Raw genomic sequence first — 17809 nt, 5'->3', positions numbered from 1 at the left:
TCAGGTTGCAATCAAGAAAAGGTGGACACACTGACAAACTCACCAGGGGAATATTCATGTTGCTCTTACTTCATCACAGCCTCTGTTATTGAGAGTCATACTCCGTTTGGTCCTTGAGAATTCGATTTTAATTTCGCACTTCTCTGATTAGGCAGGACATTTTTCTACATTTATTAACCATATGTATCTCCTCTTACGTAAATCATAGCTTTGTGTCCGTTGTCCAGTTTTGAACTGGAGTCAAAATTCCTACTCATTTTCAATTCTTGACCTAGCATCTTCTCACTGAGAAGCTCTGACAACGCTCCACGTCCCCCCTAGTCGAGGCCTCCTCTTCTGACAGCTCTGTGTGCACATTCGCTATCGGGATTACTACCCTCTACTGTAATTGTACGCGCCTGTGTCCCCCATTGCTCCTGGCCAGCTCTGAGTCGTATGTGTTCTTTTCCTCAGCACTAACCCTGGTACAATGTACGTGTCAATGAAGACTTACCTAATGAACTAATGAATAAATCAATGAAGATCAAAGAAGTGTTGACTTTTAACTTAACATGAATGTCATCAGGGTAGCTTATCTCCATTTTCTAGAGAAAGGGTCATTAAGTCCTTGGATAAACCTACGCTGACTTATTTAATGTAATATAAATGCTGGTAGAACAGCCCATTAAACTGCTAAAGAAAGAAGTACTCCTGGAATTGTTTATTCAAAAAAGAGAACAAAACCTCTTTCTTTTTTAGAAGAAAAGTAATTTCCTCTGCAAAATATTATAAAGATGTTTATTGATTCATCTGTGACCTTTTCAGATGACCTTGACAATCATCACAACACACCTTCCAAAAGGAGAACACAAAAAAACTTCACTTCCTCCACAATAAAACACATATGTACTCACACATTAAATATACAAATGAAAATTAAACTGAAAATGACTGCATTTTTCACCACATCATACTCCCAAATTATAACTCATGTATTCCTAATTGGCCATTTCACAGTGTTGCTACACACACACACACACACACACACACACACACACACACACACGTATCCAGGTTAATATCATCACTGATATAAACCAGAGGTGGAAAGTGGGGTTGCTGCTACGTTGGCAATAAGTCCAATGCTCTTGTCTTTGGAAGGGATGGCTGACCAGGCGTCTCGGGTCTGTTCAAGGGCAGCCGGCTCTCCATCTCAGAGTCTGCATGTGTCAGGGTACCAAGGGACTCTAGAGATGCTGAAAATGCCCCAATGTCCCCCATCTGTTTTTTCACCAAAGGTAAAAGCCTTTACCTGTGTGCTTTAGTTTAACAGCTGCAGCGTATCTTCCCCACTTGTTCCTTTTTCATAGTGTTGCTAACCTTTGCAAACATTTAATGTACAATTAAAGTGCTCAGCTGTGCTCCATCTGAGCCCATCCTGCTCGTTTTAAAAGTGCATAGCTCTCCGGAACCTCCACAAGATCTTACTGTTTCCACAAAGAGCAGAATAGTCTGTTAATAGGTAGATGTTAAGGTCCCTGCCACCACCCTCAGCTGAGGTTGACTGAGTCCTGGGCGGGCTTTTCGCTCTGCTGAATGCCCTGCGGCTTCGCACAACCACAGGTAGTAAACATGGCTCAGCTCAGCTCGGCTCCCTGAAATTCTCACTGCTTTCAAAGAAGCATAAATCCTTCCTCCCCAACATCCATTAGTATGATAAACCTATAAAATGCAGGTACCCAAAACTGAAACAGTATTTTGTAGCCACTCCCAAATTTTGATTCCTACTGATATCTCTGCTTCAATACACAGGAAACTGCACTTCAAACGATAAACATTAATTTTTCCTCTCTGGGTAGTGGGCATAGTCACATCTTGCCTTAAGTCTACTTATATATAGCTTCGCCTCTCCAAACCCCTGACTTGGCTGTACTTCCCATCTCACTTCTCTGAGGAACATCTATAATTCAGACATGCTTAGATCAGTTGGAAAAAATAATAAATAGGTAATTGTGATACAAAACAAAAAAGCAGGTTTCCCTAGAAATGAATAAGATATTTTAAGGACACCCATTACATAACTGTAAAGAGTGGTGTTTTTGCTGGGCTTAGACCCAGTCGTCTCAAGACCTCTCTAAAAAATTAGGGATACCAAGTACAAATGTTGGAACAATTAGTATCATTGCCTTAAGACTTTTAACATTATTCACAACATTTAAAATTCTAGTCACTATTACTACCTTGAAATGAAAAAAAAAAAAAAAAAGAAAGAAAAGGACCTGACTGGTTCAAGTACATAGAGTGACAATGCCTTGTTAAGATATCAAATACTTTTGAAAATACATTTAGAGGTTTTGTGATGGGAGATAACGTTTTAGGATTTAAATTGAAGTCTTTTTTTTTTTTAGTATGGTTCTTTGATGGTAAATGTGATACATTCCTCAGCTTACCAGAGACTGTAAGACTTTGTCACAGACTGGATTCCATGTGAGTCTGGCAGGAATTGCTGTGCCAATTCCTATACATAAGAGGCCTTATGAAAATCTTGTGAAAAAACATCCGAAATACTGATGTCCTGAAAATGATGAAAATCCAAGGATCCGCAATTGAGATCACAGATATAAAACGCAAGGCACTGAGGTCTCCGGCTTCTTCAGAAGTTCTGTTTTTCTTGGTGACAGCTTTAAATGCTCCATAGTAAGCACGATACTGTTTTAAAGGGAAAATATATCCATTATAATATTGAAAGGTTGGTGGCAGCAATACATTGACTTATTTCAATCAGGATACATTGATTTTCTGTAAGAATATGGCAGCTCGGCTTGGACTATGCATTTTGGGCAAATTTATTGCAGCTGATGGGTGCAAGTGAGGAGCCTGGGAGGTGCAGAGCCAACATGGGAGGCTCAGTGGAAGTGGGGGACTCCTGGGAGACCCAGTCTAAGTCCCTAGAGGCTGTTCTACCTGCTGTGAACACGGGAGTTTCTAGGTCCCTGCCTGGCCCCGCAGAGGAGGAGCTGAGGTGGGACTAATCCAGTCCACTGAATCTTTTACAAACAGGGTCACCACACTGCCATAAATACTGAGGTTCTCTGCCCGTATTCTCTTCAGTTCTCCTTTCTTCCTTCTGCCTACTTCCTATCCTCTCTCTTTTAAAAACAAACAAACTATATTTTTATTGATTTCAGAGAGGAAGGGAAAGGGAGAGAGTGATAGAAATATCAATGATGAGAGAGAATCATTGATCGGCTGCCTCCTGCACCGCCCCCTACTGGGGATCGAGCCCGCAACCTGGGCATGTGCCTTGACTGGACTTGAACCTGAGACCCTTCAGTCCGCAGGCCGATGTTCTATTTTCTGAGCCAAACCGGCCAGGGCCCTATCCTCTCTTATTAGTCAACCCAGAAATAAATCACCCTTGTGAAATGTCACTCGTATGGAGACATCAATGGAACAGCAGCATCTAAGGGCTGTGAAGAGACAGGAAATACTCCAATGAAAAGACAGGAGACCTGCGAAAGGACCTGGCCAAGTCATATTAATTACTTAGCATAGATGGTTACCTTTCTGAGGTCAACATCCTCCTTTCACACTAGGAAAAAAACACACACATAGACATATAAGCCTACTTACCTGTGCCCAGTCACTCCTTGATCCTCTCTGAGGTCTCTGTGGCCCCATCAGAGCCTGCAAACTACTGAGTGGCTTGTCCTGCCATTCAGCCAACACTGCTGCCTAGCCCAGCACTACCACTACCTCCCTCTCCGCTGGAGGCCAGCCACTTTTTCTCGATGCTATTATACTCCCTGTGCCCACTGAGATTCTAAATCCATAATGGGACAAAATGGACCCTAATGGGACAGGAAATAGGCTAACTCAACATTGGTGGGAGGAGATATGAATAAGTGCACAGACCAGACCCACTTAGGCAATCTGCTGGAGAAGATGTGTTTTCCCATCCTTGTTTCCTTACCTTTTTGCTCTCTCTCTCTCTCTCTCTCTCCAGAGCATTTTAGTGGCCTCAGCGACTCCCATCTAGTACACTTAGGAAGATACACCGTAACTGGAAGATCTCTCCCATCATCAGGGCTTAATAATACTAATAGTGACAATAATAACTAATGCCCATGTTCCCAGGCCCTGTTCTAAGCATTTTACTTTGAAAACATCAGTTCATCCTGATAAAAACCCCATGAAGGAAGTACGACCATTATCTCCATTTTAGAAGTGGAAACTGATTGCATGCCCAAATCCTATCACCTCTCAGGACCAACCTCAAATATCACCCCCTTCAGGAAGTCCCAGTGAAGTAGTGGCCACGCACACCAGCTTCCGAGCCTGAGTCTCTGGGTTAGAGTCCCCTCATTGGCTGTGTGACTTTGGGCAAGTTATTCCGTCTCCTCAGCTACACAGTGGGGGTACTTGTACTTACCTTCCAGGATTGTCAGGAAATTTGAATAAGATGGTATGAGTAAAACCTGGACAGCAGGTCCTAGCTTACAATGAGAACTCAATAATTCACTATTGTTATTATTTTATCAAATAGGAGAGGCTCTTTTCCTTCTCTAAACTCCCTTATGGGCCTAATTACTCCCACCCACCCCGGTATTATAGCTTATGTGGGCATATGTGATGTTTTTCTCATTTTATATCTCCACAATGACTTACAGTATATTGAATGTTGTAGGTAACAGACATGTGCTGGATGGATAAATGGCTGACAACAGGCTATGCAATTTGGTTGATTTAAAAAGCAAATGCTTATATGAGTCTATCTTTACATTTGTTCCTTTCTCCTCCAAGTGTAGTGCAGCAAAATGTAATCCCAAGTATTTGAAAATACTAGACTAGCTGGGACCTTGGTAATTGAGTGTAATTTATATAATTAAATCATTTTATGTTTAAGCAGTATTTGTCCAAGTTAATCCTATTGCACATTATTAGGTTAATTGTATTTTCAAGTCACCTGATTTGTAATAGAAGTGTATTGATCTATACCTGAACTTTCAATTTAATATAATTTATTTTTAATTTTTTAGTTTACTAACAATATGACAACTTCATTTATGACAGTGATCAAAGTACACATTCTATTAATTCTTACAAATTATCAATTTTAACACAATTTTGACTTTTGAAAAATCTCTGTTCATCAAAAGTATTCTCCAGAACATACTTTAAAAACTGCTTCTATAAAAGATGCTAAAATACTGAATAACCTCAGAATATACATCTGGCATTTTTTAAGTAGGTCAATTTACACAGAGAATCAGTGTGAGAAAAGCGCCCTCGGTTGGATTTAGAAGTCCTGGAGAAAATGTTGCTATTGCCAACTCTGAAGACCTATCTTAGTGGGATATTTCCATTCTCCAGAGCTCTCTTGATTCTAAGGCCCTCTTCTATCCAGTCCACCCATCACAATACTCTGCCCTCTGCTCTAGCCCTTAAAATCCACTCTTGACTCTTTTCCCGGGCCTGATTCTTGCTTACCAATCTTTACATGCCTCTAAGAGCCTCCTGTGGAAAGAGCATCCTGCCCATTCTGTCTGCGTCAAAATGAAACACACATAGGAGTTATCGCAATACATGCAGGATGTCCTCTACCACTTCTCTGACTCCACGGACTTGGATATATGCAATTACTTATCTTCATGTGGCTTCAATTATTACATCTAACTTACACATGAACATCCTCTCTCACCCACTGCTGCTCCTTACCAACTCCAATACATGGTGGTTTTCTAAGATAAATATAATTTTGATGAAAATATGTTATCCACATTAGAGAATGTGCTGAAACTGCCTCTAAGGCTCATCTTGTATTTGTTTACTTTCTTCCTACTGCATCAAATTGAAAATTTGAAAATTCAATCTAGTTAACTATCATGCTCTATCTAATTCAGCATCACAGCGAAGTTAATTAAAAAAAAAAATCATACTCCAGCCCTAACCGGTTTGGCTCAGTGGATAGAGTGTCAGCCGGCGGACTCAAGGGTCACAGGTTCGATTCTGGTCAAGGGCATGTACCTTGGTTGCGGGCACATCCCCAGTGGGGGGTGTGCAGGAGGCAGCTGATCGATGTTTCTCTCTCATCGATGTTTCTAACTCTCTATCCCTCTCCCTTCCTCTCTGTAAAAAAATCAATAAAAATATTTTTAAAAAATCATACTCCAACACACTTTTCATCAGCTTAATGAATATAATATTTATGCTATAAATAAAAGTGTTCCTTAAAGTCTCCCCCCTTTCCCTAGATCCATTCCTTGAAGAGTGATTTTCAAAATGTGGGGGTCTCTAATGCCCTTTCAGTATATCTGCAGGGTCAAAATTATCTCCATAAAAAGATAGTTTTGACCCTGCAGACACACTGAAAGGGTATTAGAGACCTCCTCACTTCATAAAAAAGACATTATTTGCCTTTTTGCCTTTCATCCTCTCATAGGTATACACTGAGTTTTATGGAGGCTACCTGATGTATGACAATATCCATTCCATTGCCAGGGATAATGGAATATGTGCTTGTGTATTCTTGTGCTTTCTAAGGTAGCTGGTTTAAGAAACACGTATGTGCATTTTCAGAGACTGTTCTCCATACTTCTGTGCTCTTAACATGCTTTTGTTTTTCTGTTTTACCTGCTATAATATCTTTATTTTATGGTTCACTTAATCATTTTTGAAATCCCAGCTTTTCCTTTGCATCTTTGCAAAAATACAAGAAGTACATTTTGTTAACTTGTTTTGAAATAATATTTTAATTTTTTCTTATTTTTAATTGCTAATATGAGAAATACTGATATATATATATATAAAATCAATATAAATTAAAGCTCTTTGGTTCCTTAATAATTTTTAAGAGTAAAAAGGGGTCCTTGGACTAAAACAAGTTTAAGAACCACTGCCTTAGAATATAATGCTATCTCCTGAGGAGACCATATTTCTTTTTTGTTTGTTTTATCCATTTTATTATTTTTAATTCTTTATTATTTAAAGTATTACATATGTCTCCTTTTCCCCCCATTGACCTCTCCCGGGCCACTCCCGCCCCCTAGCACATGCCCTCACACCCCTAGTAACCATTGGTTATGCTTATATGCATACATACAAGTCCTTTGGTTGATCTCTTTTTCCCCCCCACTCTTCCTTCTGAGGTTTGATGGTCTGTTCAATGCTTCTCTGCCTCTGGATCTATTTTTGTTTACCAGTTTATGTTGTTCATTATATTCCACAAATGAGTGAGATCATGTGATATTTATCTTTCTCCAACTGGCTTATTTCGCTTAGCATAATGCTCTCCATGTCCATCCAGAGACCATATTTCTTAATGTTCTATGCCCAGCAGGCAATAATAAATGGAAATAATAATAATTAGTAATAACAGTGACACTACTTTTTTAGGCCAGGTGCCTGGGTAGGAGCTATATATACAGGGTTTCCCCCAAAAATGTATCCACACTTTAATAGCTGATAGCTCAATTTTGAATGTATTTTAACAACATTGCCTTTATAATAATTCAAAGTGTGTACTAGTATATGTATATTTTGGAAAAAAAATATATAACTTCAGATCTTTATAGCTATCTTACAGAGCAAGTATGGTTATCCTTGTCTGAGAGAAATTGTGGTTAGAAAGGTAACTAAGCCACTGTCATAGTTAGTAAGGAACACACCTTATTCACACCTGTGTCTGATGTGGATTCCCTACCCTTTCCAGAAAATGATAGTTCCCGTTGGAGAATGCTGTCTGCATTGCATATCTTTGGAATTTTATATGCTTTTTAGGAAATCATCTTCAAATCCACTATTCCCATCAATCCTTGAAATCCCATATGAGTCACTTAACTTCCCTTAGAGATATATCCAGATATGATGTTCTTTTCACTGTGTTATGCTGCTTTCAGCACTGTTCTACTGAAAACACTCAAACTCAGGACATAATATCCATGCACTTGGCTATTGTCTGCTTTTATCACAGCATAAGTAAATAAGACTATTGCTCAGAGCAGGGGGTCTGCAAACATGTTCTATCAGTAAATATTTTCTATTTTATGGGATAAAAAGCAAATAGTGATTATTTGGTGGGTACTTATATAATGAGAGAAGACACATTTCCTACAATTTCTATTAATGAAATTAAAAATCTTATATAATAAAAGGCTAATATGCAAATTGTTCCCTCCACCTGAAGTTCCATGGGGAGTTCAACCAGGGGGCGGGCCAGCCGGCCACCGCCCACAGCTCCTCCCCCTGGCCCCACCCTTGATCAGCACCCCCTCCTTCCCCATGGAGGCAGGCTGGCTGAACCCCAGCCATGCATGAATTCGAGCATTGGGCCTCTACTGTAATAATAATTAAGTACAATTTTTTTTTTTTTTGGTAATACATGTCTACTAAGGAGAATAATAAGAATCTTTTTTTCTTGGAATAATGTTTGGCTTAACTGGGGGTTCAGAGTTCGTGTGCCCTATCATCAAATTGATTGCAAACCTTTATTTGTAAAAACTATTCTTAATTTCATGGCTGGACAGAAACAGCGGGCAGGATGGACTTGGCCTGTGGGCTGTGGTTGGCCAAGTCCTACTTCAGAGTGTGGTTCTCCAAATGTGATCCCTGGATCAGCAGCTCCCACCTCACCTGGGAACTTGCCAAGAATGAGAATTCTTCAAAAACGTCTGACTCCGAAACTGGGGAATGGAGTCCAGCTAGCTATGTTTTTTAAACGTCCTGCTGATGATTCGGAGGGTGGTAAAATTTGAGAACCACTGCTAAATATCTACACCTATATCCATATCTGTTTATACAGCTACAGATTTATTGACTTATTTTTGGGTGCTCTGATCCTGACTGCATGATGAAGCTACAGACACCTCCCCCCCCCGCCCCATACACACTCGTTAAAGCCTTCATTTAAGGGAAAATCACATCATATGTCACTTTCATCCACCCTGGAAAGTAACATCCAAAATTGCTACGTTGCTCTAAGAAATTTAACTTTCCTATTCACAGAAGTCTCAAGAACTCCAAAGGCATTGACTTGGCAATGCATCTGTTTAAATGTTGCTCATGTTGAACAAGTACACGGCGGGGACGGGGGGTGGGGGGGGGGGGGGTGGGGGGGTGGCGGAGGTGAGGGGGGGGGGGCGGGGGAGAAGAGTGACACTGAAAAAGTTTTCTCAGGCCTCAGCCACACTCTTAGGTGTCTTGACGGGACCCCAGTCTTGGCTGGGACCCCAGGAGGAAATGCCTTCAATCTCCACCCCATTAGTAAATTGAAACCACAGATAACGCCTTTTGTGTCACCTCGGTTGCCAAGACGGAAAGAAAACCAACCTGTCCAGACAGGTCATCGAAATGACACCGGTGACTGCAAAGCGCTTTCCAAACAGCCTCTCCGCCTCAGCCGCCACTCCCCCCTCCGGCAGCAGCACCAGACCCAGCACCCGCACCCCCCAAAGCTAACGCGGGAGTTCTGGGAAACCAAACCTATGCTTTCCATCGCTCGCCCCTGCAGACCACGCGGGCAGGACCACTCCTCCTCCGATTCCTTTCCCCGCCAAAACCCGGGAGAAGAACTCCCAGATCCCATGCGATCACCACGGATGCCATTACAAGCATGGGCAGGTCTCACCAAAGAAAACATTAAATTAGTCACCGGGGAGCAGGAGAGGACCCCTGTTGCCAAGGAGGAACCAAGTTCTCCCCCAAGTTCACAGTCGCAGAAATAACTCACCTTCCCAGAGGGAAGCAGAGAGGAAAGGTTCTGCCAACCCGAGAGGTTTCGCGGGGCCACAGGGACACCGAGGGGCTCGGGCTTCCCCTGGCTTTCCCTCTTCTCGCTCAACAAACTGGGTCATGGGTCCTGGGGCTGTGGAGGGAGGGAACCCGATGTGGGGAGCCCAGCAACCAGCCCTCCTGGCCCGGGGCGCCGCGTCCAGCGCGCTCCACCCTCCCGGCAGGCACCCGCAGCCTTGGCGAGGAGCGACTCACAATTAAAGGCAGGAAGCACATGGTGAAGAGCACGGTCATGAGGGCCAGCAGCAGGAGGTGATCCAGCTCCTCCAGGGGCGGCGGGGACGCCACCCTCTCGCCGGCGCCGCCGGGCTCCACGCGGTCCCTGGTGAGCGAGCGCCGGCGCCGCCGCAGCCGCCGGTGCATGGAGTAGAGGCTGCGCATGGCGCTCAGGTTGCACAGCACGATGGCGAGGACCAGCAGCGCCAGGAGGCTGGCGTAGAGCACCGAGTAGCCCAGCACCGACGGCGAGCGCTCCTCGTGCCCCATCTGGATGAAGCACCAGGTGCCCGGGCAGTACTGGACGAACTTCCCGAAGCCCGCGAAGGGCAGCGCGCAGAAAGCCAGGCAGAAGGCGCCCACGACGGGCGCCACCAGCGCGCCCCGGCGCAGGGTGATGTGCCGTCGGTAGAAGAAGGGGTGCCCCAGGGAGAGCCAGCACTCCAGGGCCATGGCCAGGAGCTGCAGCGTCGAGGCGAGGCCGAAGAAGGACATGAAGAAGGCGAAGGCTTGGCACAGAGAGCTGCCCGGCGGGGGCACCAGCCCCCACAGGCTCCGGTTCTGCGCGTAGGCCGCCAGCACGAAGGGGCTCAGGAGGGACTTGCCCAGCAGGTCGGTGACCGTCAGGCCGCACACCAGCACGTAGAAGACCGAAGGCGGCGGGCGCGGCGAGCGCAGCGAGCAGGACGACAGCCCGGAGCGCGCCAGCAGCCCCAGCGCCAGCAGGTTGCCCAGGAGGCCCGCGCTGAAGAGCACCCAGCCCATGGTCGCGGAGTAGCCCTTCTCCACCGAGGTGGTGTTTTGGCAGCGGAAGAACGACGGCTTCATGGCGGGCGGCGTGGAGGCTGCGGGAGGGCCAGGGCCCCCGCGTCCGGGGCTGAGGAGATCCTGGCCGCTCGGCGTGCGCCCCGGGAGGAGAGGCTGTGCCACAGAGGAAGCTCGGCGGCCGCCGGGTGTGCCTGACAGCAGGCACCTCCTATCTAAACTCTCGGGTCACACCCCTCCCGAGGGGCGGGACGTGTGGCCAGCTGCGCACGGGGCCGAGGTAGAGGGCGCGTGGAGCAGCGGAGCGCAGAGCTGGGCTCGGATGCTCCGGGTCCTCAGGAAGGACGGACACATGCCCAGAGCCGAATAGGAAGAAGGAAAGCTGCCAGACTCCCAGCACCCCGGCCAGTCCTTCCTACGAGGCCAGAAAACTACTGAAATGAAGGGGAAACGAAGCAGCAGCTACTAGGGAGGAGGGGTGTCGGAGGAGGCGGTGGTGGAGGTGGCCAAGAAGAACGCTGAAGAGGAGGACTGTGAGGAGGCTGAGAAGGGCCACCACCCAGTGTCTGAATTAGTGGCGTAGGGAGGGGGTGGGTAACTAACATTTGCTTAACACCGAAGCCTTAGCTCGAATTGTCTTCTGGATCTGTGCACCAGGGAACACTGGCCTGCACGGCATAGGTGAGGACACTGACGGAGACTTTGGAAGGTTAAGTGATCTGCCCAAGGCGACAAAGCTAGTAAGTGGCAAAGCTGGACCTGGAACCCAGATCTCTTACTTATAAAGCCCATCAGTCTTGGCTTCTCCTTCTGAGCTTGGCCAGGTTTCAGGGAAGTGGCTGCAGGGAAAAGCAAGGGAGTTTGGCTCGGTGGATGGAGCATTGGCCTGCGGACTGAAGGGTCCCGGGTTCGATTCCAGTCAAGGGCACATGCCTGGGTTGCGGACTCAATCGCCAGTGTGGGGCGTGCAGGAGGCAGCCGATCAATGATTCTCCTTCATCATTGATGTTTCTGTCTCTTTCTCTCTCCCTCTCTGAGATCAATAAAAATATATTTAAAACAAAATGACATCTAGCCAGCCAGCTTGGCTCCTTTGAGGCATAAGTGCAAGACACATAAAAAGTGCTCAGTACAATGCAATTGCCAGGGTTCTCACGTGGTTTTAGCAAGGCTATTTTAGTAGCTGATATTTAACTGCAGTTCTTAGCATGGATTTGAAAACCAAAAGGTAGGAGACTCCATTTAGAGCTTCCTCACTCTGGTTGGTGACGAGGGAAAAAAACATGTCTTCCCTTCCCGCCTTTGACTTGGCTGCATCAGAGAGGCAAGGGTGTTGTGATAAGTGTGATTTACTTCTTTACTTATCACTTCATACCCTAGGAGAGGAACTAGCTTTGTGTGTGGAATTTGAGTGGGATGACTGGGGTCATCGTACATGAGCAAGGAGATACTGCCTTGGCTCGAAGAAGCTAATTTTTAGGCTCAGTGCCTGTTATGATGGACAGACTCAGGGGAGAGCAAGACCCTGGAGCTTTGGATGTGAAAGCCTTAAGCGTAGTCAGGGAGGCTGCCTTCCCAGAAGGCCTGCCCAGTAATTCTGGCCATGGGGTGGAGACAAAGAGTCCAAGCTTTGGAATGAGTTCTGAACTCTACCACTAGCTGTGTGACCCTGGGTTAGTTTACACAGTCCCCGAGTTCCTTCCCTCACAAGTAGGGTACAGTAAAACTAATTCAGGCGAGGGTGTGTCTGTGAAAGGCGAAAGTCCGTTATATGATAAAGTAGGTTTTCCAAATGTACATATTAAAAAGTTGACAAATTAGTTTACCTGCTTTTACTTACGTAGACATGTTTGTATAATTAAAATTAAGTATGTATGAAAAGTTTAATTTCACAGAAAAGCTTCCTATGTGTATTACTGTAATTTTAAATTTATACTGAATAGGTCTAGTAAATGCATGCACTCACCAGTCACTGCAAGTAAACACATACCCACAGCGTAGCGCATGTGGGAACATCGGCCAGCAGGCGTTCAAACTGCTGCAGAACCAATTACCTTACGCCATGCGGTGTGATCACATGCTGATCATTCACTGAACATTGTTTATAAGCAGTGACTCTTAGATTTAAATATGTAGACTGTAGTTGTAGATATGCAATATGTATTTATGTCGGTGAAATTACTACAGTGTTTTTCCCAACATATGGCCTATTTGCTAAAATTTGTTAAAAATAACAGTGAATTAATAACAAAGAATCTGTTCATTTAGTTATTAGCAAATCTTGGTTAAAAGCATTTTAAAATTAATAGGGTGTTAATTTTCACATATGACATATAGACTGGAAATTGTTTTTCATTAAACCTAAAGTCTGTCCAATCAAGATCCACAAAATCAAGGGTTTACAGCATGAAATTTATGCTGACCTCATGGTGTTGTTGTGAAGTTCAGAAAGCATAAAGCATTTAGCAAAAAGTAATAGTAATAATAAGAGTGAATGTTTATAGGTCCTTATACTAGTATATGCTGGGCACTCTCTAATCCATTCACATCGATTCACTCAATTAATAGAAAGCCTTCCACACGGTTAGTTCCCTGTCATCCCCACCTCTCGCCACCCCTTCCAGCCCTTAATGGATAATGATGGGTTTAGCAGAGCCCCCCTTGAGTTGATAAAGCCAAAGAAGGAGAAGGTCTTATAACCAAAGACACAAGAATCTAATGAAATTTGAGGCTCCCTCTCCAGACAGACACACACACACACACACACACACACACACACACACACACACACACACTCACTTTACACCAATTACAGGGTGTGCAGAGTTTCCTGAAATCCCACTATGGTGCCCAGAGGAGGCCCAGTGACTCTAGCTTAAAATTCCTCCTCTAAGGCCCTGGCCAGTGTGGCTCAGTTGGCTGGAGCGTCATCCCAACACTAAAAGATCTCAGGTTCTATTCCTGGTCAGGGCACATACTTAAGTTGTGGGTTTGGCCCCCATTTGGGGCACTTATGGGAGGCAGCCGATCACTGTTTCTCTCTCACGTTAATGTTCCTCTCTCACATCAATATCTCTCTCTTCCTCCCTTCCTCTCTCTAAAAAATCATTAAACATATCCTTGGGTGAGGATTAAAAAAAGAAAAAAAGAAACTCCCCACCCCCCTTTAAAGACATTGTAAGTGGTGCTCTGTGAAGTGTACCCACTCCAGTTCTTTGCAGCCTTATTTTTCTGTTACAGCTGCCTCCACCTCCATATCCCTTCCAGGAGCAATGCACAGGGACAGAGGAGCCCAAGACTATAAATAATCTTTTCAAAATCACTCCAAAGTGTGACTGAAGGGACAGTTATGGACCTGACATGCTATATATATGGTATGCTCCCAAGTTCATGGCTTTGAACGGGTACAATTCAGGAAACCACATGTTTCCTCCTGGCCAACGTAGCTGGCCTTTACCATGGGTTTCCGGCTGCTTTCCTGCCTTCTTCGCTCTTGTTTACCCTGTCCTGTTCTCAGGCTTAAGTTTGGAGTCTCCTGTCCTCCTAAGAAATCTTATTTTATAACTTCACTGTTCAGCCAAGAAATATATCATTGTTCATGCATCAAGTATGGTTTGAGCTCTTACTTTGTGCCAGGCATGGGGTAAGGAGCTTGGGCACTGTGGAGTATATAGCAAATAAGGGAAGGCAAATGACATGCCATGTGACTTTTACATGGTTATAAATTTTATATTAGCTTTCAGAATAACAAGACTGATTTTTTTTTTCTAAGAAGGAAGCTCTTTTTAAAAATTGGCATGCAAAATTGTGGATGAATACTTTCCCCTTTCTTCTATTTACATTTTATTTTAAAAATTTTTTAAAAATTACAGTTGACATTCAATATTATATTAGTTTCAGTATACATAATAAAACCTTTATATAACTTACAAGGTGATTTCCGCTGGTAAGTCCACTACCCATCTTGACTATATTCCCTATACTGTAGTTTACATCCCCATAACTTCCAACTTATATTTCCTAATCCCTTTACCTTTTCCTCCAAGCTCCTCCCATCTGGCAACCATCGGTTTGTTCTTTGTACCTATGAGTTTGTTTCTGTTTTGTTGGTTTGTTTATTTATCTTTTAGATTCCTCATATAAGTGAAATCATATGGTATTTGTCTTCCTCTGTCTGACTTATCTCATTTTGCATAATATCCTCTAGGTCTATCTATGTTGTTGCAAAACTTCATTTTTTTCTTTATGGCTGAGGATTATTTCATTGTATATATTTACCACATCTTCTTTATCCATTTGTATATTGATGGACACTTAGGTTGCTTCCTTATTTTGGCTATTGTAAATAATGCTGCAATGAACATAGGGGTGCATATATCTTTTTGATTAGTGTTTTGGTTTTCTTTGGACAAATACCCACAAGTGGATTTGCTGGGTCATATGGTTAAGAGGGAAACTTTGATTTTTAAATATATATATTTTAATTTATTTACATCACCATTTATCCCTCCTATACTCTTATCCACCTCCCACCACATTTTTTAAAATTCTCACTTGAGAATTTTATATATATACTAGAGGCCCGGTGCATGAAATTCATGCACGGGGAGGGGGGTGTCCCTCAGCCCAGCCTCCACCCTCTCCAATCTGGGACCCCTCGAGTCCAGGACTGCTGGATCCCAGCTGCTCACCTGCCTGCCTTCCTGATTGCCACTAACCACTTTTGCCTGCCAGCCTGATCACCCCCTAACCACTGCCCTGCCAGCCTGATTGATGTTTAACTGCTCCCCTGCTAGCCTGTTTGCCCCCAACTTCCCTCCTCTGCCGACCTGGTCACCCCCTAACTGCCCTCCCCTGCAGGCTTGATTGCCCCCAACTGCCCTCCCTTGCAGGCCTGGTCCCTCCCAAATGCCCTCCCCTGCTGGCCATCTTATGGTGGCCATCTTGTGTCCACATGGGGGCAGGATCTTTGACCACATGGGGGCAGCTATCTTGATCTTGTGTGTTGGAGTGATGGTCAATTTGCATATTACTCTTTTATTAGATAGGATAGAGACCTGGTGCATGGGTGGGGGCCAGCTGGTTTTCCCTGAAGGGTGTCCCGGATCAGGGTGGGGGTTCCCTTGGGGAATGGGGCGGCCTGGGTGAAGGGCTTGTGGTGGTTTGCAGGCTGGCCATGCCCCCTGGCGACCCAAGCGGAGGACCTGGTATCTGGGATATATTTATCTTCTTCAATTGAAACTTTGTAGCCTGGAGCAAAGCCAAGCCTTCTGCTCACTCCCTGGCTGCCGCCATTTCTGTTTGGATTTGTTTACCTTCTATAATTGAAACTTTGTAGCCTTAAGCGGAGGCCTGGGCTGGCCAGGGCAGGTTGAAAGCTTGGCTTCCTCAGTCGCCGGGGGCAAACCTAGCCTGCTCTCTCCAGCTCCGTGGCTGCCGCCATTTTTCTTGGGATTTATCTTCTATAATTGAAACTTTGTATTCTTGAGTGGAGGCCTGGGCCCGCCAGGGTGTGTGGAAAGCTTGGCTTCCTCTATTACCTGGGAAACCCAAGCCTCCCTCCTGCTCTCTGTGGTGGCAGCCATCTTGGTTGGGGTTAATTTGCATACTCACACTGATTGGCTGGTGGGCGTGGCTGGTTGGCGCGGCTGGTGGATGTAGCGAAGTGATGGTTAATTTGCATATTACTCTTTTATTAGATAGAATAAATTGATTTTAGAGAGAGGGGAAGGAAGAGACAGAGAGAGAGAGAGAGAGAGAGAGAGAGATCGGTTGTCCCCCAGTTACACATTTAACTGGGGAGCAAACCTGCAATCTTCTGGTGTACGGACAATGCTCCATGCCACTGAGCCTCATGGCCAGGGATAAAAGAGGGAAACTTTTAATGAAAATATGTTGGGCCGAGGTACATGATAAAATTATCTTTGTTATCTGCAGATCTGTACCAGGTTGCTTAATTCAAAGACAAATCTGGAAAAATATATATGGCATAATGTGAACAAATTTGAATATATAATTAGATTGTGATTTTGTGAATATAAAAACCAGATTCCTGCTTTTTAGGGTCCCCCCACCTTTTGTTCAGTAAGAAATTCCTTTTTGATATCTTTTGTTGTCAAAGTGAGAGATTAAATCCTCCCCAGATTCTGGGGAATGGGCATGTCTTGGCCAACCTCAGGTGACCTTTTGTTTCCAGAGCTTACTCTCAGTTTTAGCTTGGCTGTAGTTTAAACTGTAAATATTAGCATGGATTTTAAAAAAAAAAATCTATGGGTGATGACCGGGAATAAGTCAGTGGTGGAGTAATACATTTGTTAACCCAATTATAGGTTGTGACAGTTCTCTGATGGTGAGATTTTCTAGCAGTTTGTTCCACGGGGGGTTGTCAGCAGATGGGGCTGATTTGTTCCCTGTGAAGCAGACTCTGAGATGGAGATTATAGGACATTTTTTAAAGAGTGTTTTTTTTGTATTCACACCCAGGAAAGGGAAGGAACAGAAGCAGGATTGAGCAGAGGAAGAAGTCAGGCTGTGATACAGTTTTAATAACAGGCCTTAACTAACCTGAGAGGGGCCCTCACAATTGTTCTGGTTTGGGAGTGAGGGTCTTTACACCCCGGGGGTTGGGGGAGGGGGGGAGACCAGACTCAGGGGGTGAGGGGCGGGAGAGTGTACTTGGCCTTGGGTGCAGCAACTCTTTTGAAACAAGGCGATACTTGGAGGGGCTGACAGTGAAGGCCTGTGTGCTGTCAGCTGGAGGACTGTGCTCTTCAATCCTGAACAGGAGCTGGGAGGTGCTTTGCAGCATCCACCACCAAGATGGTGCCAGTGGGCATCTCAGCAGAGGCCCAGAGCAGTGGGTCCTTCAGCTTCACCTGTACTCACCTCAGGTTAAAGGAGCCTCCCCAAACCTTTCTGGTGGCCCCAGGCAAGTAAGGCCGATGCCTAGGGCACAACTTTCTAATTCTATTGTTTTATTCACACTTTTTTTTTTTCAGGGTTTAGCTTTTTATTGACACAAACACAAAGGCAGCTTCGGTCATGGGGTGGGGCACACAAAA

The 17809-nt window shown here is 44.7% G+C and overlaps 1 protein-coding gene across 1 annotated transcript; it reads right to left on the bottom strand.

Moving 5' to 3' along the window:
• Positions 1-2448: 2448 nt before the first annotated feature.
• PTGDR (prostaglandin D2 receptor) lies at positions 2449-10827 on the bottom strand (the record flags this gene model as incomplete). The annotated part of the gene is made up of 2 exons (XM_079768707.1): positions 9964-10827; positions 2449-2688 (listed from the first exon to the last, which is right to left on the bottom strand). Exons 1-2 carry the CDS (start codon positions 10810-10812, stop codon positions 2449-2451), a joined length of 1089 nt encoding a protein of 362 aa, XP_079624833.1. The 5' UTR covers positions 10813-10827.
• Between the last annotated feature and the right edge of the window lie 6982 nt (positions 10828-17809).

Source organism: Cnephaeus nilssonii, assembly GCF_951640355.1.
Source record: "Cnephaeus nilssonii genome assembly, chromosome: 4".
NCBI lineage: Eukaryota > Metazoa > Chordata > Mammalia > Chiroptera > Vespertilionidae > Cnephaeus > Cnephaeus nilssonii.
Note: the sequence above shows the minus strand (reverse complement) of the source record. Positions and strands in the feature narration are given on the sequence as shown.